Source organism: Ranitomeya imitator, chromosome 2 (genome assembly GCF_032444005.1).
Source record: "Ranitomeya imitator isolate aRanImi1 chromosome 2, aRanImi1.pri, whole genome shotgun sequence".
NCBI lineage: Eukaryota > Metazoa > Chordata > Amphibia > Anura > Dendrobatidae > Ranitomeya > Ranitomeya imitator.
The window spans coordinates 359,101,046-359,128,980 of record NC_091283.1 but is presented as its reverse complement, the minus strand read 5'-3'; the positions used below and the strand labels follow the sequence as shown (position 1 = coordinate 359,128,980).

Below are 27,935 nucleotides of genomic sequence, written 5' to 3'. Positions count from 1 at the left end.
TCTAGTATGCTTGGACTGTTATGGAGAGACTATATGGCATATGAAGATATACTGAAATCAAACTTATATGGACGCTTTGCTGAATATATATTATATTAGACTCATGTAGCTTTAAGGTTTTCTGATTCACTGTCACAAGACTAAATTCTGTTGATCACTCTGTACCAGGATGTACCAGGATACACCCAGTATCCAGATGGACTTTAAGAAAGGCTGTGTAAATCCCCTACCCTTATCTAGAGTAAAGTATCTGCACGAAGGTGAATCGATCGCCAATAAACCAAAGATAAGTAGAATGCGTGCCTAGACAGATGTCAGCTTGACCCAAAGGCGCCATCAGGGCGATAATGGTACAGGAATAGATTAAAAGTAATAATCATTAGAATAATGATTATATAAGTAATAAAGATAATAATATAACATGTAAAGATCAAAAGAGTTTTCTGATAAGTGTTAAGTTGGAACAACCCAATGATGTAATGTGCTTTACTCCTATAAAAGGAGGCAATCTGCAAACCATTAAACCAGGCTAGAACCATTTGAGACACGATCCACTGTGTCCTGTGATTCTTTCCTCCGGCCGTAATACTTCCCATCCAATTTGACCACAGACAATTAAGACGGGTCGCACCCTAGTGTGACAGAATTCACAGCTGGCGCCCAACGTGGGGCTCAGGACGATACCCAGACGACCACAGCCGCACCACATCTCCCCCAGGACGAACGTCATCGGTGGGAAGAGTCTGCAGCTCTGAACAAGGTAAGAAAATATCTCATCTTACCTGACCCCTGTATACGTCCTCCCCTGGGTTGAGATAGTTGGCTGTCGTCCCTGGACAATAGACCACATTTGAAAGTCCTGAGTCTACGAACCTGGTCTGATATATATTTCCTTAATTGTCTGTATCTGTGTGTATTGTCCAGTCCGACTGAGGGTGTGTCTAGTGTCTACTCATAAGCCATCCCACACTACACATGGGCTGTTAGATCAGCTAAGTGCGGAGGGGGGAATGGTTATAGAACCAACACGCAATCGCCCTGGTTCCGGCCTTAGACGGTCGAAGAGCTATACTCATACAGGTGCCCACGTCCGGCCATTCGCCCCATAGTTCAAAACAGGGGTCTGGTGACGTGGCTGACACGGCATACACATATATGTGACAATTGATTCAAAGGATTGTGGCATTGCTATACCCCTCCGCAGTAAGATCAACTGTACTAACCGAAGTTGATCATTAACTAAATTACTGCCCATTGCAGCTGAAGTACCAAAGTTCAGCCCTAGTTGTCTTGGTTACAGAACCAGTGACGGGAAGGGAAACGCATTTAACTATTGCATTACTACTCACAGTAGTCTCATGTCTTGCCCTCACTGTGTACACACACTCATACTTGCTATATCTCACAAGAGGGTTGGCGCATTATCAAAGTACTAGACACACCCGTCCGCAGATTCAACACTGGTTATACCACCTTTTCTGCCGAATTTCCAGAATTTAAAGTGTTTAGACTGAACATTCACGCTAAGATATCTGTTCCTAGTCCTGAAGGTACATTACTACACCACATTAGAGAACAGTGAGTTGTCAGAATAACCAGAGAACACAGGGATAGGAGTGGCAGATAACATAGAAGCAGTTGGAGATGCTGAGGTGATATCAGGCAGCAAGGAGAAGCCGGTCATAGTACACAGATAAGGACAAGCAGTGAGAATCCGGTACAAAAAAAGCTACAAAAAGGAAATTAGTATTAGCTAAGGAGAATAACTGTGTGTGAAAGAGAATGATTGATATATGAGATTCCCTGTTTGACGTTTGCAAGACGTATGTATGATAAATAAGGATTTAAGCATAAAAATCCTGCTTGTATAAGGGAATCCAATTAGGTGTGGTCCTTGGCCGATTGGTGCCAGGACAAAACTGAGGAACGCTAATAGTGAAACACATAGTCACATGTGTATGAGATAAGCTGAAACCAAATATTTGTCTAACTGATATTTGGGGAGGCAGCAAGTGAACAACTGTGCTGAATGCTTTGCAGATTGTTGTATGGGTTCTGTAGATAGTGTGTTTTTGTTTTTAGGAAATAGAGAGTAGCAGAATCCAGACAGCTAGGTTTTTCTTTTTCTTCTTTTTCACGCCAAGCGTATATGCGTTGGAAATAGAGCTCCTTTCTAGCACGCATACGTATATAGGTTCTGATGTTTCACCCATATGGAATATAGTGCCAAGTATTGTGAACAACCATTGAAGTACATTAATCTGCATTGTACTGAAGGGTTTGCTTTTGTTTTTCTGGGACTTTTTGTGTTTTCATGGTTGATAGAAATTAGGATTACTTGGAACATTGTAAAAGGCCAACCCCCAGCACAAATTTTGTAGATGTCGTGCCCAGATTGCAAGGAGGGTCTGCTACTGGCCATTTCGCCAGAAGGATGGTGGATCGTAAAAGCGGTACATTTAGGCTATAACCAAGAGGATACTGGGTTTGGACCCCTGTCAGATAGATTCCCTGAGTTGAAGTGTTTCCGACTTAACGTTCACGGGACTATCCTGTGGGCCCCGGGAACCTTGTTGAATCACATAGAGGACAATAATCTCTGGTATCCCAGTGACATACCATTCAGGTGCCCCCTGAACAGAGGGAGACCAGAAGATTACGTCCAGATTGCAAAACACTTTGCTTACCTCTGTGGATTTCAAATGTAGAATGGTTTGCCTCTGACACATAGACAGATCAATAGAGGGCAATGTCATGTTGATTTAGAATATATAAGCATGTTGATAAGAAGGAACTACTGTATAGGTTGTATAGAATTGTTCACTGTAGACTGATAAGAGAAATTGTAGAAGGGAAAGGAAAGTTGTTTGAAAGCATTTGAAGAAGCAATAAAAGGTGTGCCAGATAAGACAGCCCAGTAAATGTACAAAGAATTGGCACTCTGCCAACTGTCCAAAATTCGTACATAGATTCTATGCCCCAAGTACGTGGTGCCCTATGAACAAAATTTTCTGCTTTTGATTAGTTGTTAAGTTGTTGAAGTCTTAAATTTTTGGCTTTGTGCCAGAGAAACTTTCTTTGAGTTTGAATCCATCTACTCTTCTGCACTAAGGAAGTGTATTCAAAAGGGGGGAAAAATACTAGTAAAATACTGTGTTTTTGCTGTTTCTGTATATTGTATAGCCCTTATGGCTCAAGCCACTGCAGTTTTCTCATATGTCTCTCGTGTACCTCTCATTAATCCAGATGTTGAGCTTTTTGTAGATGGTGGAAGGAGCATCGGAAAGGATGGACGGTTCTATGCTGGATATAATATGGTCACACAGCATGAGGTAATAGAAGCAGAACCACTCCCTTCTTACATCTCCCAAAAAGAAGTGGAGCTGACGGCACTCATTGAGGCGCTTAGAGGGGCAAAAGGGAAGCGCTGCAACATCAATGTGACATCAGAGTATCTTTTTGGAGTGACCCATAAGTTTGGCCCCATATGGTGGGCAAGAGGTTTTCTTACAGCAGCAGGCATTCCTGTCAAACACTGGTACCTCATTAAGCAGGTGATGGATGCACTACTGCTCCCGAAAGAGGTTGCCATAGTTGAGGTAAGGGCACACAGGAAGTTCTCTACCAACAAGGCACGAGGCACGAACAAGGAGGTCCAAGCAGCCACAGGAGCTGCCGGAAGATGGCGACATGAGACCCCTGAGGCACCTCTATGGACCATGGTAAGCACTAAGTATAACCAGTTGACCTTCAGTATCTTACAGGCTCTGACTCGGGGATCCACCGGGAAGGAGTCAAAGGTCTGGTCACGGAGTGGTACTTGGGACCATGCAGGTTTGTGGAAGGTGGGACAGCGGGCGTGTCTGCCAAGATATGTGTACTCTGTGACGACCCAAGGGGCTCACAACCCGATACACTGGTCTAAGAACATTTGTGCCACGGAAGAGGAAAGGGTCACTCACAATTTCATAATGCTCCCTTTTGGATTCTACTCAGGCATGTACCCCATTGCACAACACAGGTAGTATAGGCAATGCACTACAGACACATGCCCAAGCCTCTCTACCCGTTTCAATGACTGTAGACTGCCATCATACAACTACCACCAGGTAGAAATGTATGTGCTCGTGTGTGTTGATCTCTTCCTAGGATAACCAGAAGCCTTCCAGATGCCAAGAAGCTACAACAACAGGGAGGTAATACGCAATGTTGTGTAACTGAGGTCATATAGGGAAAATGCCCCCTTCCCAGTCGAAAACCAGTCAGCAAAGACCACTGCCAAACTCCTCTTTGAGATAGTTTGCAGGCATGGGCTCCCAGAAACCATGGAAAGTGATCACTGCTAACCTCACAAAAGGGATATGGGACGCACTCGGGACCGAGTTAGCTCTACACACTCCATACCACCCGCAGAGCAGCGGCAAAGTTGAGAGGGATATGGGACATTGAAGTGCAAAATGCTGAAAGCAGCACAAGAGACAGGGAAACCATGGCACGAGAGTCTTCCCTTTGCACTGTTCAGTGCCAGGCACACACCATCTGGTCCTACCAAACTTAGCCCATATGAGATCCTGTTTGGGAATGCCCCCAGGTTAGGATTGTACTTCCCACAGCAGTTGTCTATGCAGCATGACACTTTGACTAAGTTTGTGATTGAATTAGCTAAACACCTGACTAAAATACATTCTCGAGTATTTTCATCCATCCCAGATCCTTAGGACCTAGAAGGAACCCACCAGATCCAGCCCGGTGATTGGATCCTGACAAAGAGGTTCAACAGATGCACCCTCGAGCCCAGATACGACGGCCCGTACCAAGTCCTGTTGACCACTGCCACAGCTGTGAAGATAAAAGGAAAGCCCACATGGATCCACGCTTCCCACGGCAAGAAGGTGCCGGATCCAGATCCAGAGGCCAGTGGCGGCTGCCACCCTTCATCCATCTGATACTTATCCTTTACCTGACCCCAGCAGTAGCCAGTACTCAAGGGGCCATCTCCCTTGAAGAGGGGATAGTTACTTTTTGGTATAATGTCTCCACCCCCAGGGTTACTTATCAATTTGACTATTGCCTCATAGTTGAATGCCCAGGTCCAATGGGACAGTTTGATATATGGCTAGGCACTCAGTTCATCTGTGTCACCGCAGCTGAAAGGGGGGAGGGGTCAAACTGTGAAGATTGGACACTTGTTGGGTGGCACACCGGAGAAGGAAATTGGGGATATCAACCAGCCCTAGCCCTGCAACGCACAGACAAATGGGGGGCCAGCTTAATCACCCGTATGTCTCTGACCAAAGCCCCGTTCAAAGGCAAGAGAGGGTATCTGGGTTCAATTCTCCCTATCCCTGCCACCCACTGTCCCAAGGAGGGATGCATAATTCTCTACCTCACTATTGACAATCCCTCAGAAAATGACCAAGGGTTATACGTACTAGGCTCAAGTACAAAGCTTGGTAGGGAAGGGGAAGGTGACAAAATGGGAAAATTTCGATTGAAAAATCTTGCCCTCAGGTCTATATCTGAGGATGTAGAGAACAATGACCCCATACCAGGAGCCAAATTCCTCGTAGATCTAACCTTTGAAGATAAGCTTGCTATAGAAACAGGATTCTCTGACTCCAATGTCTGGCTAGAGTGGGTAAGATACACTGTTACTAATGCAAATCGCTCCTCATGCATAGCTTGTACCACCGCCAGACCCCATTTAGGCACAGTACCATTCCCAATAAACCCACGGCTGGATGAGGAGGGATTCTTATGTGCCTTATCTCTGTACATGAATAACCAACCTGGTCACTCACATAAATGCCAAACTGTATCCCACTTATACCCTCCTTACCAAAGTAGTGAACCAACTGGCCATGGGATTACCCCCTATCCAGGGAATTACACCTGTTTTCAAAGAAAAGGTGCTGGCCGACAGGTAGATAACTTACCACCTGAATACTGTAATAACCAAGTGATCCCGGTCCAGGAAGGCACTCCATACAATGATTCCTTGTTTGTAGGACAAATTTACCAATTGCCTGATGTATATTGGCTATGTGGCGACATGAAAATCAGGCCTAGACTTAATACCCCATGGAAAGGACAATGTGCCATGGTAAAAGCCCTTATGCCCTTTCATATATTTGATCTACCTAGCTGGGACCAAGTACTCCAAGAAGACCACCTGCCCCAAAAAGTAAAAAGGGAGCTACGAGGTTCTTTTGACCCCCATATCTATATAGACACTATTGGGGTCCCACAGGGAGTACCTAACGAGTTCAAAGCCAGAAATGAGGTAGCAGCTGGGTTTGAGTCAATAATCCCCATGATTGGGGTAAATAAGAATGTAAAATGGATAAATTACCTATACTATAATCAACAGAGATTTGTTAATTTTACTAGAGATGCTATAAAGGGACTCGTTGAGCAATTAGGTCCCACATCCATCATGGCCTTCCAGAACAGGATGGCCCTAGACATGATCCTAGCAGAGAAAGGTGGAGTCTGCAAAATGATAGGTACTAGCTGTTGTACTTACATCCCTAACAACACTGCTCCGGACGGAAGCATAACCAGGGCACTTAAAGGCCTTACTGACCTATCAAAAGAATTAGCCCAAAATTCTGGGGTAAAGGATCAATGGGACACCTGGTTTGGGTGGTGGGATGGGTGGCAAAGAGCACTCACAAAGTTTGGAATAGCTATTCTAAGTGTTTTGATTATATTAGCCTTAATTCTATGTTGCATAGCTCCATGCCTTAAGAAAATGATGATGACAACCATGGAAACCACAGTGATGACCATGCATGCTGACTTTGAAGATCCCATAGACGAAAGATGCTGCTGTGAGACCATGAGAGGACTGCCATATCCACCTCCCCCTGAATACGTCTGCCTGAAGCACGCCGATGAGGGAGAGACTAGGATCTGACTCCTTCTGCGCAAAGTCCGTTAGGAGGGGGTCCATCTACTAGAGATGGATCGTCTCGTTTATACGGTGAAAATTAGTTAGTCACATTTAGGCAATGGAGCAGATCGATAGGTTCGACGAGATTAGGGTTTTTGATTCTGCATATCTCCAAAGGGGGGACTGTTATGGAGAGACTATATGGCATATGAAGATATACTGAAATCAAACTTATATGGACGCTTTGCTGAATATATATTATATTAGACTCATGTAGCTTTAAGGTTTTCTGATTCACTGTCACAAGACTAAATTCTGTTGATCACTCTGTACCAGGATGTACCAGGATACACCCAGTATCCAGATGGACTTTAAGAAAGGCTGTGTAAATCCCCTACCCTTATCTAGAGTAAAGTATCTGCACGAAGGTGAATCGATCGCCAATAAACCAAAGATAAGTAGAATGCGTGCCTAGACAGATGTCAGCTTGACCCAAAGGCGCCATCAGGGCGATAATGGTACAGGAATAGATTAAAAGTAATAATCATTAGAATAATGATTATATAAGTAATAAAGATAATAATATAACATGTAAAGATCAAAAGAGTTTTCTGATAAGTGTTAAGTTGGAACAACCCAATGATGTAATGTGCTTTACTCCTATAAAAGGAGGCAATCTGCAAACCATTAAACCAGGCTAGAACCATTTGAGACACGATCCACTGTGTCCTGTGATTCTTTCCTCCGGCCGTAATACTTCCCATCCAATTTGACCACAGACAATTAAGACGGGTCGCACCCTAGTGTGACAGAATTCACAGGACAGGCCATTAACAGTAGAAGGGATGGAGGAGGCAGAGAGTAAACTCCAACATTAAGAAGGCCAGGGGTCTAAGAGAATTCCATAAAGAATATGGGGAGATATTGTTACCAAAATTATTGGGAGTTTTTGAGGAGGCCGAATCAGTAGGAATATTGCCCACATCTAATTAAAGCAATTATTGTCCTAATCTTGAAACGGAAAAAAAACAGAGTACCCAGAATTGTATCATCCAATATCCCTACTCCCTTTAAATATAAAAATATTAGTCAAAGTTCTTGCCAATAGGTTAAATAAAATGATAACGGAAGTGATCTATGAAGAGCAAACATGATTTATGCCTAACAAATCTACGGCAAATCTATCAACATTAGATGGTTATGTCTTACAATACAAATGAGTAATAACGAGTCTGGAAACAGAGCAATAATATCCCTCAACGCTGCGAAAGCTTTTGACAGTGTTGAGTGGAATGATTTATGGAAAGTATTAGGCAAAATTGGATTTGGTCATAGGTTCATAAATTGGGTCAAAATTCTCAATGGGTCACCGTCTGCAAGATTGAGAGTACATGGTCGATTGTCAAGGCCATTTCAGTTGGGGAGGGGTACAAGATGGGTTCCAGCTCCTTTCCGGTTTGCATTAGCTAGTGCGTCGCTGGCATGTAAACTGACAGATTCAAAGGACTTCATTGGTTTTAAGTGTAATAATATAATAGAAAAGTTGAGTCTGTATGCCGATGACATGCTATTTTACGTGGGCGATATACAGCTCTGGCAAAAATTAAGAGACCACTGCAAAATGTTCAGTTTGTCTGATTTTTTTCTTTATAGTTATATTTTTGAGTAAAATGTAAATTGTTCTTTTATTCTATAAACTTTTGACAACATGTCTCCGAATTTCAAGCAATAAATTTTGTTGCTTTCTTTTTTCTGAAAAGGAGAAATGGTCCAAATTAGAACAGTGCTTTCAGACCTCAAATAATGCAAAGAAAACAAGTTGATAATCAGTTAGAAGTAACAATACTAATGTTTTAACTCAGGAAGAGTTCAGAAATCAATATTTTGTGGAATAACCATGATTTTTAATCCCAGCTTTCATGCGTCTTGGCATGCTTTCCAACAGTCTTTCACACTGCTTCTGGCACAAAAATGTAAGCAGTTCTTCTCTGTTTGATGGCTTGTGACTATCCATCATCCTTTTGATTACATTCCAGAGGTTTTCAATGGGGTTCAGGTCTGGAGATTGGGCTGCCCATGACAGGGTTTTGATGTGGTGGTCTCTTAATTTTTGCCAGAGCTGTAGAGTAATCTTTTGGACAAATATTCACTGATATAAAAGGCGTTTGGTCATAGATGAAGGCTAGAAATCAATTGGCATAAGTCATCTATATTACCACTGGATCCTCTCCCACATATGGAAGCAATTGCATAAGTTCAGATACAAGTGGTGGAACAGTTTTATCCCTTAGTGACGGAGCCAAATTTCTGAAATTTGACCAGTATTAATTTATGTGGTAATAACTCTGGAACGCTTCAACATGTCCCATTGATTTGGCGGCTGGTTTTTCTTGACATATTGCATTTTATGATAGTCGGAAATTTAAGTTGATATTTTCTGAGATTTGTTTATAATATATAACAAAAATTTGCAATTATCAAACTTTGAATGATTATTCCTTTTATCCAAAAATAGTCACACCAGAAAAAAACATTAATAAATAACATTTTCCTCCTGTTTCCTTTACATCAGCACCATTTGTGAAATGTTCTTTTATTTTGTTATCATTTTAGAAGGTTTAACAATGTAGCAGTAATTTTTCATGTTTTCAAGGAATTTACAAAACGTATTTTTTTTTTAGGAACCTATCCAAGTTTGAAGTGACTTTGTGGGTCCTATTTATTGGAAACCCCCCAAAAATTACACCATTTTAAATACAGCGTATATCAGCGTATTCAAAATTGCTTTCAGGTAGTTCAGGTAGTTTCACCTGTCTTTCACTAGGGGGACTTGTCAGGGAGTCACAAAAACACTGAACTTTAGGAAGGCAAAGTTTGACCAGCTTAGAGATGCCCTTAATCTGGTAGACTGGGACAATATCCTCAGAAATAAGAATACAGATAATAAATGGGAAATGTTTAAGAACATCCTAAATAGGCACTGTAAGCGGTTTATACCTTGTGGGAATAAAAGGACTAGAAATAGGAAAAACCCAATGTGGCTAAACAAAGAAGTAAGACAGGCAATTAACAGTAAAAAGAAAGCATTTGCACTACTAAAGCAGGATGGCACCATTGAAGCTCTAAAAAACTATAGGGAGAAAAATACTTTATCTACAACACTAATTAAAGCTGCCAAAAAGGAAACAGAGAAGCACATTGCTAAGGAGAGTAAAACTAATCCCAAACTGTTCTTCAACTATATCAATAGTAAAAGAATAAAAACTGAAAATGTAGGCCCCTTAAAAAATAGTGAGGAAAGAATGGTTGTAGATGACGAGGAAAAAGCTAACATATTAAACACCTTCTTCTCCACGGTATTCACGGTGGAAAATGAAATGCTAGGTGAAATCCCAAGAAACAATGAAAACCCTATATTAAGGGTCACCAATCTAACCCAAGAAGAGGTGCGAAACCGGCTAAATAAAATTAAAATAGATAAATCTCCGGGTCCGGATGGCATACACCCACGAGTACTAAGAGAACTAAGTAATGTAATAGATAAACCATTATTTCTTATTTTTAGGGACTCTATAGCGACAGGGTCTGTTCCGCAGGACTGGCGCATAGCAAATGTGGTGCCAATATTGAAAAAGGGCTCTAAAAGTGAACCTGGAAATTATAGGCCAGTAAGTCTAACCTCTATTGTTGGTAAAATATTTGAAGGGTTTCTGAGGGATGTTATTCTGGATTATCTCAATGAGAATAACTGTTTAACTCCATATCAGCATGGGTTTATGAGAAATTGCTCCTGTCAAACCAATCTAATCAGTTTTTATGAAGAGGTAAGCTATAGGCTGGACCACGGTGAGTCATTGGACGTGGTATATCTCGATTTTTCCAAAGCGTTTGATACCGTGCCGCACAAGAGGTTGGTACACAAAATGAGAATGCTTGGTCTGGGGGAAAATGTGTGTAAATGGGTTAGTAACTGGCTTAGTGATAGAAAGCAGAGGGTGGTTATAAATGGTATAGTCTCTAACTGGGTCGCTGTGACCAGTGGGGTACCGCAGGGGTCGGTATTGGGACCTGTTCTCTTCAACATATTCATTAATGATCTGGTAGAAGGTTTACACAGTAAAATATCGATATTTGCAGATGATACAAAACTATGTAAAGTAGTTAATACAAGAGAAGATAGTATTCTGCTACAGATGGATCTGGATAAGTTGGAAACTTGGGCTGAAAGGTGGCAGATGAGGTTTAACAATGATAAATGTAAGGTTATACACATGGGAAGAAGGAATCAATATCACCATTACACACTGAATGGGAAACCACTGGGTAAATCTGACAGGGAGAAGGACTTGGGGATCCTAGTTAATGATAAACTTACCTGGAGCAGCCAGTGCCAGGCAGCAGCTGCCAAGGCAAACAGGATCATGGGGTGCATTAAAAGAGGTCTGGATACACATGATGAGAGCATTATACTGCCTCTGTACAAATCCCTAGTTAGACCGCACATGGAGTACTGTGTCCAGTTTTGGGCACCGGTGCTCAGGAAGGATACAATGGAACTAGAGAGAGTACAAAGGAGGGCAACAAAATTAATAAAGGGGATGGGAGAACTACAATACCCAGATAGATTAGCGAAATTAGGATTATTTAGTCTAGAAAAAAGACGACTGAGGGGCGATCTAATAACCATGTATAAGTATATAAGGGGACAATACAAATATCTCGCTGAGGATCTGTTTATACCAAGGAAGGTGACGGGCACAAGGGGGCATTCTTTGCGTCTGGAGGAGAGAAGGTTTTTCCACCAACATAGAAGAGGATTCTTTACTGTTAGGGCAGTGAGAGTCTGGAATTGCTTGCCTGAGGAGGTGGTGATGGCGAACTCAGTCGAGGGGTTCAAGAGAGGCCTGGATGTCTTCCTGGAGCAGAACAATATTGTATCATACAATTATTAGGTTCTGTAGAAGGACGTAGATCTGGGGATTTATTATGATGGAATATAGGCTGAACTGGATGGACAAATGTCTTTTTTCGGCCTTACTAACTATGTTACTATGTTACTAACCCTTCAAGGGCTTTTCAGTAATTAATGCAAAATGGCATAACATGAATGAAGTTTATTTTTACCACCTAAGTGTTGATAACTTCTGAACAGGCTGCTATAGCCGTCAGACTCTAAGGCCACTATTTGGCCATGAAATGCCATGGCAAACATCAGTACCACATGATCAAGATCTCAGGGTGCCGATTAACTATCTAGATGCTGTAGTCATTTTTTACAGCAGCATTTAAGGGGTTAAACTACTAATCAGTAGCGTAGCTACAGGGGGAGCAGAGGGTGCGGGCGCCCCGGGCCCAGAGCTCTGAGGGGGCCCACCCGGAGCTACACTACTGTAACTGTATCGGCGCGAGCAGCGCGCCGATACAGTTACATTCTGCGCCAGAGCAGGGAGAATCGATCTCCCTGCTCTGCCGCTATGGAACCCTTGAGCAGGTGGGGGGCCCGGTGCAAGCATTGGGCCCCCCGCCTGTGATCGCAGGGTGTCAGCTGTACCGGCATTTAGCCGATACAGCTGACCGCAATGATGAGGGAACGAGCGCTGCGCTCCTTCCCCCATCATCCCCCTGTATGTGTCGGCGTCTGACGTTGCCGACACTGACAGCGGGCGCAATGACGTCACTGCCCGGAGCCCGCTGTCAGGAGATCAGCGGGAGCAGCGCAGGAACCAGAATGAAGAGAGGTGAGTATTTTTCTTTTATGGGTGCTGCTGCCTTATTACAGGGTCTGCCTATGGGGGGGGCTGCCTTATTACAGGGTCTATGGGGGCTGCCTTATTACAGGGTCTGACTATGGGGGCTGCCTCATTACAGGGTCTGCCTATAGGGGTGCTGCCTTATTACAGGGTCTGCCTATTGGGGTGCTGCCTTATTACAGGGTCTGCCTATGGGGGTGCTGCCTTATTACAGGGTCTGCCTATAGGGGTGCTGCCTTATTACAGGGTCTGCCTATTGGGGTGCTGCCTTATTACAGGGTCTGCCTATTGGGGTGCTGCCTCATTACAGGGTCTGCCTATAGGGGTGCTGCCTTATTACAGGGTCTGCCTATAGGGGTGCTGCCTTATTACAGGGTCTGCCTATGGGGGTGCTGCCCTATTACAGGGTCTGCCTATGGGGGGGCTGCCTTATTACAGTGTCTGCCTATGGGAGCTGCCATAAGCTATAGAGTCTGCCTATAGGGAGTGCATTATACTATATTGTGGACTATTTGGTGCATTATGCTACGGTATATGGAGGCTATCTTAGGGGCCATCATACAGTATGGAGATTACAGTGTGGGGGTCATTATACATTGTTGGAGCCATCAAAAAGTTTGGGGGCTACTAAGGGGTCAGTATACTGTGTATAAGAGAGCATCATACTGTGTATAGGGGAGCTGTACAGGGGGAGACTCGGGACTTTATTAAATGTAAAGTGGGCACTTATTGTTATAGGGGAACTCAAGTTACTGTGGCCATCAAAGGGGCACACAGGGCATTATTACTTTCTTGGGACAAAATATGGGCACTGTTTTCTAGGGCACTTGCACCTGGCATTACTATATTGTAGAGGGGTGCTTTAGAATTTAGAAGGCACAGAGAACCACACAGCAGGTGCAGTAATAGGGACACATACTGCAGCAGCGGCTCAGTATTGGGGTATCAGGTGCAGTAACAGGGACACCTACAGCGGCTCAGTATTGGGCTTATCAGCAGGATGAGGAGTTTGTGCAGGTTGGTAATAAATGTTGATAGGGCTGGAATATGAGAAGTGAAATGTGTCTTTGTTGTATTCTCTGCAGACGAGTCCTGGCTGGAAGAAGTTGTCATGTCGGTCTGGGCTAGATGGAAAAGACGAGAAAAATGAACAATTCCATCAGAAAGGACGTCAGCGGTAAGACATTATCTATAACTGTGCTGTGATCTATGTTCTGTAGGACTGGTATCTACCACTGACCATATGGCAGTAATATCCATATTGATGTTTATATAGAGATTATCTTCAGTAACAGTGCGGTCATCTGATGAGGTTCTCCTCCAGTATTAGGGCGCGTCACCGAGTTGTAATCAAGGTTACCTGGTTAGGGGCCCACTCAGAAGCTTCGCCCCCCCTGGACCAAAACCCTAGCTACGCCTCTGACTACTATAGTTGGTATCAACACTGATCGTGGCTGATGCAGCATGTTGTCAACTATAGTGGACAGCCGACAGCTGCTGGATTGTCACCCATTGGGGAATGCTAGCCTCTTATATCTCAGGTCAGTAAAAAAGACATATTGGTGGTCACTAAGAGGTTAAATATCTAGGTGTGGTAGTCGGTTCAAATATTAAAGACTATTGTTGTGAATTCCGTTATTGAACTCCCTCCTGTGGTCATGAATGGTACTTCGGCGAGTTCTGTCCATGGACTCCCTCTGGTGGCTGTGAGTGGTGCTGCTGCTTCTGAGGTTCCTTCCACAGGTGACGTAGTTAATCCTTTGGCTGGCTGCTCTATTTAACTCCACTTAGATCGTTACTCCATGCCAGCTGTCAATGTTTTTGTACTGGTTCAGTTCTCTCCTGGATCTTTCTGGTGACCTGTCTACTCCAGCAGAAGCTAAGTCCCTGCTAGTTTATCATTTGTTTATTGTTTTCTTGTCCAGCCTGCTATCGTGATTTTGCCTTGCTAGCTGGAAGCTCTGGGATGCAGAGTGGCACCTCCGCACCGTGAGTCGGTGCGGAGGTCTTTTTGCTCACTCTGCGTGGTCTTTTGTAGTATTTTGTGCTGACAGCAAAATTACCTTTCCTATCCTCAGTCTGTTTAGTAAGTTGGGCCTCCCTTTGCTGAAACCTATTTAATTTCTGTGTTTGTGGCTTTCATCTTTACTCACAGTCAATATATGTGGGGGGCTGCCTTTTCCTTTGGGGAATTTCTCTGAGGCAAGGTAGGCTTTATTTTCTATCTTTAGGGCTCGTTAGCTCTTAGGCTGTGATGAGTTGCATAGGGAGCGTTAGGAGCAATCCACGGCTATTTTTAGTGTGTGTGATAGGATTAGGGGTTGCGGTCAGCAGAGCTCCCACTTCCCAGAGCTTGTCCTGTGCCAGTTTAACTATCAGGTCGTTCCGGGTGCTCCTAACCACCAGGTCCATAACAGACTATACAGCGTTGAACATTAACCCTTTACTAGATTGAGATTCTTTTTAAAAAAACGCGTGGTGCAAATTGCCTCTGTCTGTAATAGGTCGGGAGAATCTCATTAAAGTGATTTTGATGTCACAATTGTTGTATTCTCTTCACAATTCCCCATGTTGGATCCCTCCTCCCATATTCCGGAAGGTGCAGTCATTGTTCAGAGAATTGATATGATGCAAGTGAAATGCAAGGATAAAATTGGCGTCACTTCAAAAGGGACAAAACTGAGGAAGGTTTGGCGATTCCAGATCCATGGATATATTTTATAGCTTCACAGATGTAACATCTTCGTGGGTTTGAAAAAAAGAGAGTAAGGGCAAGAATAGCAGTCCTTTGAGACAAAAGATAGACGTCGCAGGGACCTGTAATATCATCCAGTCTGGCAGTATGAGTGTGTGCAACAAGGCTGTGGAGTCAATAAGACATACCTCCGACTCAGAGTCCTCAATTTCCCTGACTCCAACTCGACAACGGAGCAAATACATAAAGTGCAGCACAGATTCATACCAACTAAAAGCCTAAATCCGTAATAGACATTTATAGGACATCTCATAACTTTCCCAAATTATTATAAAAAAAAGTACGTCACATCCTGCATTGAACTACTGTACCCAATTTATTATATATTTTAGGAGTCAGTTAAATTTATACCGACTCCACCAAAGTCGATGCCGACTCCATGATTCCGACTGCACAGCTTATTTTGTTTTTTGTCTGTCCTTCTAATCCTGACCCAACTACCTGACTTTTCTCCTTGCCATCTCGCACCACAGAACAGCCGCTAACACCATGGCCCCAGCTTACGGGTACCAGTATTAGTTCAGTTCTATGTATAGGGGTTACAGGGGTTAAAAGGTGACAAGTGGGACAATCCTTGAGATCTGTAAAATAAAGTTGCTAGCACCATGCCTGTTTGTGGTAGCCATTTTTTGAGTTGCCAGATAAACACAAACAGTGCCCCAGTTATATTGGGCCTGAAAATTATTCCAGGAATAACTGAATTCCAAAAGCTAAATGCCATGTGCCCTGACAGGTGCCCGGACAGTAGTGTATAACCGTATATAGAGTATTGCCATATTAAAAAATTGGAAAATAATTAGTAAGGTATAATTGTTTCCTATTATCCTTTGTGAAAATGAAACAATTGGGGCTAAATCAACATTTATGTGAAAAAAAAAATATTTTGCATTCCACTTTGTGTTAATTTCTCAATGTGGTTTTTGATACTATGAAGAGTGCAGTATTCTAAAATCTTAGCCCCTCAAAGTATTTTCAAAAGTAGTTTCTTACTTTAACCCCTTCCCGACATGTGCAGTACATGTACTGCTCTGCGGGACACCCCACAGCAACGCCCACAATCAGTCCAAGCACCGATCGCGGGCATTTAACCCATCTGATGTCGCTGTCAATAGTGACAGCATAGATGAGCCCACTCCCTGTGCGCTTCCATCAGGACAACTTGATGCAATCGCGTTGTCCTGATGTTCTCCATGGAGACCCCCCAGCCCCACAATGGCCACAGGGTCCTTCCAAGTCCTGCAGGGAAGGTGGCTTCCCTGTGCGTGCAGACGGCAGGACCTGAGGCACCTCCTCCCTCTGACTGTCAGTCGCTGCTCCGATGTTCTGCAGTGCAGATGCATGGCAGAACATTAGATCACAGATCTGTTGTAATACAGTGATGTCCAAGGATGGGACAATGTAAAAAAAAATTTTTTAAAAAGTGTTAAAATATTTTTTACAAAATCCTCAAATAAAGAAAAAAAATTCTTCCAATAAATACATTTATTTATATAAATAAAAAAAAAAACAATAAAAAGTACACATATTTTGTATCGCCGCGTCCGTAACAACCAGCTCTATAAAACTGTCCATCTAGTTAACCCTTTCAGTAAACACCGTAAAAAAAAATTAAAAACGAGGCAAAAAACAATGCTTTATCGTCATACCGCCGAATAAAAAGTGCAATAAAACACGATCAAAAAGACAAATGCAACTAAAAATGGTACAGCTGAAAACGTCATCTTATCCCGCAAAAAAACAAGCCATCATACAGCTCCATTAGCAGAAAAAAAAAAGTTATAGCTCTCAGAATAAAGCAATGCAAAAATAATTATTTTTTTCTATAAAATAGCTTTTATTGTGAAAAAGCGCTAAAACATTAAAAAAAAACTATTACCCAAAGAATAAAGCTGTCTTACCAATTTTACCACAAGCGGATCTGTATAATCTTTATTTTTTTATATAATAATCTTTATTTTTATATAGCGCTAACATATTCCGCAGTGCTTTACACACATTAACATTGCTGTCCCCATTGGGGCTCACAATCTAAATTCCCTGTCAGTATGTCTTTGGAATGTGGGAGGAAACCCACGCAAACACGGAGAGAACATACAAACTCTTTGCAGATGTTGTCCTTAATGGGGCTTGAACCCAGGACTCCAGAGCTGCAAGGCTGCTGTGCTAACCACTGCGCCACCGTGCTGCACATGTATAAAAAATAAATAAAGCAATACCTGAATTGCTGGTTTTTGTTCATTCTGTCTCACAAAAATCGGAATAGAATGCGATCAAAATATGTCATGTGCCCAAAAATGGTACCAATAAAAACATCAGCTCGTCCCGCTAAAAACAAGATCTCACATGACTCTGGAAGCATTGTGGACGCCGTGTGACCTGTGATCCGGCGGTGTCCGTCTTTTAAGGGTTGCACAAATGTGTCGTTGGCACACCGCTGAACAGAGGCCAGATGGATTCCAGAGTAAGTCTGTTGTCTCATTATAGTGAATGGATCCATTGGGGTTTCATCTGCTGTCACGCCACACAAGAGATTTAGATGGAAACCCCAATATAATTGCTCAGCGTAGAGCGCCAGATAAATGTTACGGACAATGTTCCCAATAAAAACTTCCAACGCAATCCACAAAAAAGCAAGCCCCCACTCAGATCTGTCACCTGTTAACGGAAATATAGGGGCTTCCACGTTACTGGTAGCACAAAGGCTCTGGAAAAGCAAAATGGCTCCTCGCTCGCCAAAAGAAATTCAGTAAATTCTTCGCTCCCAAATCCAAATGCCCTCCTCCCTTCTGAGCCTCAATGTGCCTACACCACATTTAGCGCCCACATGTTCGGCATTTCTGTAGTGATCACAGCCCACCTAACTTACAGGTGAATGCCTCCAGAAGCACAGGCTGGGCATAATGTACTGGTGACTGCAACGTACTGGTCACTACAACGACAGTTTCCAATTTCCACTCAGCAACATCCACTGCTACTTGTTTATGGAAAACACCTTGGAGTCAAAATCATCACTACATCTGTAGATAAGTTCCCAAAGTGGTAAAAATTTCAAAATGTGGTCACTTGAGGGGGGGGGGGGGGGGGGGAGTCTGCTTTTCTAGTACTTATGAACTCTGTACATGGAGTCTGCAAACTATTCTAGGAAAATCTGCGATCCAGGAGGAAAATAGCTTTCAATCCTTTGCGAGTCTTTCCGTATGGCTAAACAGTACTGTACAGCCACATATGGGGTATTTCTACATTCAGCAGAAATTATGGGACAAATTTTGGTGACATTTTAACCGTTCTCCCAGTAAGAAAATGTAAAATTTTGGGGGTAACACAATTTTGGTGGTAAACATGTAAATTATTTTTTCTTCACTGCCCAATGGTATAAAATCCTGTGACACACCTTTGGTGTCAAAATAATCTCTTCAACCCTTGATTAATTAATTGAGAGGTTTAGTTTGTAAAACGGGGTCACTTATGGGGGGTTTCTGCTGTTCTGGCACCTCAGGGGTTCTGCCAATGTGACATGGTACCCTTAAACCAGTGCAGCAAAATCTGCACTCTAATATGGCACTTCCCTTCTGAGCTTTGCACTGAGCATCAAAAGTAGTTTTTGACCACATATGGGGTCTCGGTGAACTCAGGAGAAATTGCAAAACAATTTTTTGGAGTCCATTTTCTCCTATTACAGTTGTGAAAATACAAAATTTGGAGCTAAAAAATGGGCAGGAAAATTTTTAATTTTCACAGCTTAACGTTATAAACTTCTGTGAAGCACCTGGGGGTTCAAGGTGTTCACCACACATCTAGATAAGTTCCCAAAGGGGTCTAGTTTCCAAAACGTTGTCACTTGTTGGTGGATTCCACTGTTTAGGCACATCAGGGGCTCTCAATAACCGACATGGCAACCTCTAATTATTCCAGGAAATTTTACATTCAAAAAGTCAAATGGTGCTCCTTCCCTTTCAAGCCCTGTCATGCACTAAAACAGTTGTTTTCCTCCACATATTGGGTATCTGCACACTCAGGAAAAATTGCACAACAAATTGTATGGAGCAATTTCTTGTTTTACCCTTATGAAAATACAAAATTTGGAGCTAAAAGAGATCTTTGAGGGAAAAATTTGATTATTTTTTTCATTTTCACAGTTCTACATTATAAACTTCTTTGAAACACCTGGGGGTTCAAGGTGTTCAATACACATCTAGGTAAGTTCCCAAAGGGGTCTAGTTTCCAAAATGGTGTCACTTGTTAGCGGGTTTCTACTGTTTAGGCACATCAGGGGCTCTCCAAACATGAATAAGTGGGATCCATTTAATCGTTCCAGAGTTATGACCTTGTAAACTGATAGTGGTCAGAACTGTAAATATTGGGCTGGTCAGGAAGATGAAAATAGATCTTGGGGTGAAAGGGGTAAAAAATAGTTCTGTAAATATAATTGTACAATGTGTCACGGAAAAAGTATTTCAGAATCATTGCAATCAGAAGAAGCATCCAAAGTTATCACCACAAAGTGACGCGTCAGATATGAAAATGGAGGAACATAAAACTGTCTGCTGGAAGTGATTAAATCAGAGCATTTTTGGGAACTAACTACAGTATTAAAAAAAGTTGCTATAGACAATAACAGATCTACTGACATGATCAAACTCCACAGTCTTCATAAGTAAAAAAAAATAGTAAGTAGAGAACCATCTCTGGAGTAATTAAGAGTATGCGACTTGGTACTCCAAACTATCCTTGTGGTAATATTTTTGTCAGGTGAGTTTCTCTTGAAGAAATATTAGAAATTTAAAGAGAACATACTAAAATAGAGCTGAGGTGTCTTAAATTTAGATGTTGGGCATCTGGTATAGGCAAGGACGACCTTTTTTTAAAGACTATCAAGGAGTTGCAGAATCATAAGTGTGGGGTAGGGAAATCCTATCACAATGAAATAAAGAATGAACCTGTGAAAAAAAAAAACATAGGACAAAAAAAGATACATCACCATCCAGAACATATGTTTAGGGGGAAGAGTGTTTGTAGAGTGTTTGATCACACACACACACGTAACAAAAGAGGGAAAGAACTACCGACTACCATAGAAACTGCATCTGTACCCAAGTAGTCCCTGTGCAGGCTAAGAAAGGCCCTAGTCACATAACTAAATACACCTCCTCCCACCTGGCTCCCTAAAAGACCATCGATGGGTCTCCTGTACCTCCTGATGAACAAAAGGGGAGGCCGCACACAAATCCAACAAACGTAGAGGAAATCAAGCAGGGAGATACGACAACCCAGGGTAAGAAACTATCAACACGTTCACAAGGGATAGGAAGGGATAAATTAGGAGAACATAAAAACAAACAAACGGAATAAATGAAACCTTCCAGACCTCCAAACATAGAGAAGAAGGGAAAGGAGCTGGGGAGGAAGACTCACAGATTTGCAGCAGGAAAAATAACTGGGGCTTACCTGACAAAGAAAACACCCAGCAGTGGAGCTGGATCTCCAAACACGAGTCTACATAGAAGTATAGTCAGCAAGTGAGGTAAGTGAAAGGTGAACATATATAGCCCATTCCAAATGTGATAGGACATAGCCAAAAGGGAAAATGGAAAACATCTGGAGAGAAACCAACCAATAAAAAAAAGCAAAAAAAAACCATCAGCATTTGGACAGAGCCAAAAAGGACTGTAGCCCAGCAGAGAAGGAAACCAACCAGGCAGCAAAAGGTCATTGGATCGAATCCCAAAACCGAGCCATGACATAGAGAAACTATTAGTGCTTCCCATTTCAGGAATGATGGTGCAGTAATCTAAATTAGTCGAATTAAAAATAGGATGCCATGAAACCAGGGCTCGAGCCATGTCAACACATCTCCTGCAGATGTGAGCAAATGTATGTCAGAGCCAGCAGTCAGGCACAGATTAGAACTATGTCATGACACAAGTGTAATGTTTTTTGGGTAGTTTATTGCAATTCTCTTTGAAGTTATACATTTTTAATAGAAACTGAAAAGTTGGTATACAGGGAAACTCTGTTGTTATTGTAGAGAAATTTACACTTGGTTCTAACTGTATATTTAATTGTTGATCATAAAAGTAAAGTTTGGCCAGAAAGACTGTACCTGGTCTTTTAGGGACCATGTGAGCACACTCAGAAGCACAAGGGGGAGGGAAGGAAGATTCATCCTATATGATGCCAGTTTTCTAAGAAGGTAACAGCATCACTACTGTTTGATTTCTGTTAGAGGTCCACCATACGAATAATATTTTCCTTCAACAGATTTTCTAACTTTTGGCCACATTCCATGTGCGCTGTGATTTGGCTTTGTAGTTTACAGATCTGGGCAGGTAAGGGTCAGGATCATCTGATTCTAGGAGGAAGGAGGATCCTCCAGATTGTAAACTCTATGGAAGGGGGTTTAATGCCCAAAGTAATTTGAAGAGTTTTGGGTGAGTAAGAATGTTGTAGTCTGGAGGCAGAATGGTCATGACTTGATTGGGATATGGCCGGTTATACCGCTGATAAAGGAGACACAGCCAATGTCAGGATTCTGTTCCCTTACTGCAAATTGACCCTTAGTGGCTGTTATTATTCACTTTCATTATTGAGCTGCTTTTCCACTCCTCAGAAATAGAGGCGTCTATTGTGGTTCTATCATCTCCCTTTACTAACTAAGCCGATGTTAGACCTATGGAAACCATCTTGCTTCCTTTGTGGGCTTACTTATAGCTACATGGAGCTTACACTCTTTGCTTGAATAATGTGTCTAGCCTTTAGTCTAATTTCCAGTCTCCTGCTGCTGATAAATGTCTTACCCAGACTTTCAACACTTCTTTACTATCCTGCTCCTACAATTCCTAGTGCTAATTCCAAGAACTTCCACTACCACTTGCTGTTCCCCACTCATGCTTCTCCGGCCATTGGATTGCAGCCGTGCTCCACCAGTATCATAACAGCCAGTGACTGAAAAGTATCTGCGAGTTCTCTGCATTTAGTGGTTACTACTCACCTGGGTAGTCGTATGTAGGAATCTCCTCTTTACACTGTTTATCACACCTCACATATGGATCTGTATTATTAATATTTGCAATTTCTTCATCCTGAAACAAAAATTGTAAAAGTCACTGATAGAGAAAAAAAACTGGTGGATAAAATAAACAACTTAGTACAAGACTTTTACAGCCGTCCACACATCATAGGGGAGATCTCATGACCCTTCTCTCCATCTACCTGATGATCCTGAGGAACAGCTGGATTTTCTTTTTTACAGTCCTGTGGAAGAAGAGGTCGGGGACATCTCTCTGGTGTTGTCCTCTTACTGGATAGAACTGGAGGAAACACATACAGGGACTGAATTCATTCTTTACATACAGATAATTATAGGCCGTGTGTATTTAGTCCTGTCTATTACCTGGTGATGTGAGGGGCTGGGGAACCTCCATCATGACGTCCTTGTACAGATCTTTGTGTCCTTCTAAATACTCCCACTCCTCCATGGAGAAATAGACAGTGACATCCTGACACCTTATAGGAACCTGACACATACAATAATACCGTCATCACCCCGATCCCTTCATAGCATTACTGTAGAATGTCCCAGCATTCCCAGCAGTGTCACCTCTCCAGTCAACAGCTCAATCATCTTGTAAGTGAGTTTTAGGAACTGCTGGTTATTGATGTCCTCATGGATCTGGGGGTCAGGTGGAGGCCCCATAATTGGGCTTAGGGGTCTTCCCCATCCCTCAGACACAGGTTCCTGACAGCTCTCACTATAGGTCTTCTTCACTACTGTGTAATCCTGGTAATGGAGAGACACATCAATAAATCTCACTACAGACATTTCCAGAGTCCTCACCTCTCCAGTTCTGTCCATCTGTTATTCCCATAGAGAAGAATGATGTAATGTGACGTCATCAGAATCTCTCACCTCTCCAGTAAGCCGGAAGAGGATCTCTAGGGTGAGGTGTAATATCTTCTCCGCCATCTTGTCCCTGTCCCTATCCATCCTTGATTGGTAAATCAGAAAAATTATTTTATGTAGAAGATCTCCACTGAGAGGATCCAATATTGTAGGAATCTGAATGAGAAGATGAGCCGATGTAGCAGCATAAAGAATCCTGTGCAATAATACAATTACTGGAACTAATAAGGAAAAAATAAAAAGAGATATAGTGAAAATGTTGTATTTACGATTGGTTGGAAAATCACTTTACTGTTACTGTACATCACGATGCAGAGTTAGTTTTCTCACTGTCACATTCTATTACATAATACTAATTGCACGGGTTGTTTAAGTCCTACAATACTGTGTTCAATAGCGACCGTCTCATCTAGGTGATTACAGGGTGCGGATTCCTGCTAACTACCATGGCAGCACTGTTGAGTCTGAGATGAAGTCAGAATCGTGAAGTTGGTGTCCATTTTGTGGGAGTCAGAATCAAATGGACCGACTCCAAAAATATATAATAAATTGGGTTCAGTAGTTCAATAAGCTAAAATATCCTATAAAATGTCCTATAAATGTATGTTCTATTCCTGATCTAAGGATCTCGGATTTTAGTTGACATGAATCTGTGCTGCACTTTATGTACATGCTCACTTGTGAGGCAGTGCTATGAAGTCGGAGTCGAAGTTATGGAGTCGGAGCTGGAAGTCAGGGAAATTGAGGAGTCAGAGACGGAGTCGGTGGTTTCCCTTACAGACTCTACAAATGTTCTGGTACTTTGAGATTGATGTCATAAAAGTGATATTTTTTCCCAAGTAATGTGATATTTCTGTTGGAAATTCGTAGAACGAATATTCCTTATAATATTCCCTGAGTGAGCAGACACTGTTCTTCACAGGCTGGAAGTATGTGCAGGGAGCCAGAGGCAATCTCATTAGTAGCACCAGACAGGAGTAGCCGAGGGGAGGAGCTATGAAGACGAGAGATACCACCTCATTAGGTTGTGTAAAGTAGAGCAGCGTGCGTCGGTGCATGATAACACAGGAAGAGACGAAGAATGAGTGATAACAGCACACAATCGTCTCCTGCCGAAGATGAGAAGTCAGTCGTTGAAAGTGGGCCGGTGTAAAGAAATTGAGTAATTTGATTTAATTCGATGATAGAGGCATTACAGAATTCTTTTCTATTTAGGAGAGACCAAGAAGACAGCAGTGGATACAATTTTGAAAATGATGAGCCTAATTTCATCTCATATAAAAAGACTGACAGCAATGATGATGAGCCTACTTCTGTTAGTTCAGGTTGCAGCCGGACTATAAACCATCATCTAAACAAGCAAGCCTGCAACAAATTCTATGTATAATACCTTACTGAAGGTTACATCAATGCTACAGAATAATTTAGCCGTGCTCTCTATATTTTATAATCTACATTCATAAAATAGTAATGGAAAGCTTAAAGTTGGTTGCCCAGATGTAGCCATCGTTACTCTAGCCATTGTCGCTTTGAAAGCTGGACCTAACGCGTCCATCTACATTTTTTTAGTGCAGCGCGATGGGTTAAGTAGTGCAATGGTTTACTCGGTTTTTTTTCTGCATTTCTCATTTCAATAGCTGGACATTAGACTGCACTACTGTACGTGGAAAGCTATAATAAATATATTACATATGCATGCAGCTAGTCACTGCTCACAGGCAAGCCGTGGAGGCTAGATGGTTAAGAGGTTCGGGATTAGATACTAATAAAGCTCGTCATAAACAAAGGGGCAAGACAAAGGCGTAGTCAGGTCACGGTCAGGATTTCAGGAAGATAGAGAATGAAGACAGAGGGGCTAGACAAACATATGGTCAGAAGCAAGGTCCCAGGTAGGGTAACAATTAGGCTTGGTTCACATTGCGTTCAGGGGCAACGTTAAACGGAGTACGTTACACCGCGGCATAACGCGGTGTAACGTACTCCGTTAACGCCGCCATTGAATGCAATGCCGGACGCATCGCCTAGCGCACGCCCACAATGGGCGTGTGCTAGTGATGCACCGTCATTGAGTGACGGACCCGAGACGCGGGCTGCAGCATTTTCGGGTCTGTCCCTGCTAGCGCAGATGGAGCTAGCAGAAGCTCCATCTGCGCTAGCGTGATGTAGCGCCGGCACTTGCGTTAGCAGCAGCCCGTTAGCGTATGTGCAGAACGGGCTGCTGCTAACGCAATGTGACCCTAGCCTTAGTGATGAGCGAATATACTCGTTATTCGAGATTTGTTGAGAACGCTCGGGGGTCCTCTGAGTATTTTCCCTAGCAACCAGGCAACCCCCACATGTACTTATGCTGGCTAACACATGTAAATCATTCAGCTGCGGCAAGAAAAACTAAATCTCCGAGCACTAATAAATACTCGGAGGACCCCCGAGCGTGCTCGACAAATCTCGAGTAACGAGTATATTCGCTCATCACTAGTAACAATATAACTAAGACTAAGCAAAGGAACACAGGGCAAGCAAACTCCACAGAGCATAAAGTACAACTGGTTGTAATTGGAGGCAGAGAGCCAGCTAAATAGGCAAGTAATCACTCTGAACAGGGTAGAGGAAACCCCGCACGCCCTGGCCCTGATTGAGCGGTATGACAATCACAGGTCATCCAGGTCTTTTTTATATCTTTGGAATCCATGTTTTTAAAGATTTCACACTAAACTTTTGATATATTGTCTATTGTTGGATTGATGTGCAGATTTCTTTCCTCCGCACACTTTCATTACTTGGCTGAACTTCACCAACGGAACGGCACTTTCCACACAGATTTCAACGTCCAGCAATGGACTGCAAGGTGCGGTGAGCTCAATATCCCCCTCTCCTCTTCCTACATATCGTTCATCCAACAAGTCATCAAGGCTCCAGATCGAGCTGAAGGCCGCTAAACAATAATAATAATTGTTACAAAAGTAATTGGGCAGCACGGTGGCGCAGTGGTTAGCACAGCAGCCTTGCAGCGCTGGAGTCCTGGGTTCTAATCCCACCTTGGACAACATCTGCAAAGAGTTTGTATGTTCTCTCCGTGTTTGCGTGGGTTTCCTCCAGGTACTCCGGTTTCCTCCCACATTCCAAAGACATACTGATAGGGAATTTAGATTGTGAGCCCCATCGGGGAGAGCGATGATAATGTGTGCAAACTGTAAAGCGCTGCGGAATATGTTAGCGCTATATAAAAATAAAGATTATTATTATTAATTGTACATTTAATACTGAGATAATAGAGGAGCGGCCGTCTGTCCCCTGCTCACCAAATATATGAAGAGAAGCAGATCAGTTACATTATATGGAGCCGAAAATGGCGACAAAATAGGCCTCTTTTACATTTCAGTCGGTACGGGGCCGTCGCAAACAGTCGGTCCGACGGACGTTATACAAATAGTGCACAATGTGGGCAGCGGATGCAGTTTTCAGACGCATCTGCTGCCCATTATGAGTTCCGAGGAGGGGGGAGCGGAGTTCCGGCCGCGCATGCGCGGTCGGAAATGGCGGTTTTGACGGATGAAAAAACATTACATTGAACGTTTTTTCATCACGACGGGCCACAAAGTAACGACACATCCGTTACACGACGGATGCGACGTGTGGCCATACGTCGCAATGCATTGCTAATGCAAGTCAATGGAGAAAAAACGCATCCTGCGGGCAACTTTGCAGGATGCGTTTTTTCTCCAAAACGACGCATTGCGACGTTGGTCAAATGACGAAAATGTGAAAGAGGCCATACAGAGAAATGGGAGAAAGGTCCCAGCACTAGAGATAAGGGAGGCAGAGGGCACAGTGGTGTCAGCAATGAAGGGGTTACTGCCCCCTGTGCCCAGTAATGGGGAATCTCCAGCACCTACCTCCACCTGCAGAGCCGCACACCACATATATGGCTGCTCTGTGCGCACAGGACCTGTGATGAGGTCACAGGAGGGGAGGAGTCAGGGGGTCACATGATCAGGGGCCTCAGTGTATGCAGGACTCTGCTGTGCTGGTTGTCATGGTGCTGGATGAGGAGAAGTTTATGTGTGGGGTCAGGAGGGGTTTACAGGGTGGATGTAGCAGAGCCGTGTGTACGAGGTGTACGGAGCGGAGCTGCGTGTGTACGAGGTGTACGGAGAGGAGCCGTGTGTACGGAGCAGAGCCATGTGTGTACGAGGTGTACGGAGCAGAGCCGTGTGTGTACGAGGTGTACGGAGCGGAGCCGTGTGTGTACGAGGTGTACGGAGCAGAGCCGTGTGTGTACGAGGTGTACAGAGCGGAGCCGTGTGTGTACGAGGTGTACGGAGCGGAGCCGTGTGTGTACGAGGTGTACGGAGCGGAGCCGTGTGTACGAGGTGTACGGAGCAGAGCCGTGTGTGTACGAGGTGTATGGAGCAGAGCCGTGTGTGTACGAGGTGTACAGAGCGGAGCCGTGTGTACGAGGTGTACAGAGCAGAGCCGTGTGTGTACGAGGTGTATGGAGCAGAGCCGTGTGTGTACGAGGTGTACGGAGCGGAGCCGTGTGTGTACGAGGTGTACGGAGCAGAGCCGTGTGTGTACGAGGTGTACAGAGCGGAGCCGTGTGTACGAGGTGTACGGAGCGGAGCCGTGTGTGTACGA

At 43.2% G+C, this 27,935-nt stretch overlaps 1 protein-coding gene across 1 annotated transcript in view; it reads right to left on the bottom strand.

Moving 5' to 3' along the window:
* Positions 1 to 27,235, bottom strand: part of LOC138663810 (zinc finger protein 420-like) — a 52,225-nt gene extending 24,990 nt beyond the window's left edge. Inside the window, exons 1-6 of the mRNA XM_069750151.1 lie at positions 27,194 to 27,235; positions 23,307 to 23,521; positions 22,998 to 23,177; positions 22,791 to 22,914; positions 22,610 to 22,707; positions 22,389 to 22,479 (exon numbers count right to left, since the gene is read on the bottom strand). Coding sequence (XP_069606252.1) covers positions 22,389 to 22,479; positions 22,610 to 22,707; positions 22,791 to 22,914; positions 22,998 to 23,177; positions 23,307 to 23,384 — 571 coding nt within the window. The 5' untranslated portion in view covers positions 23,385 to 23,521; positions 27,194 to 27,235. The remainder of the gene's footprint in view (positions 1 to 22,388; positions 22,480 to 22,609; positions 22,708 to 22,790; positions 22,915 to 22,997; positions 23,178 to 23,306; positions 23,522 to 27,193) is intronic.
* Positions 27,236 to 27,935: the final 700 nt, after the last annotated feature.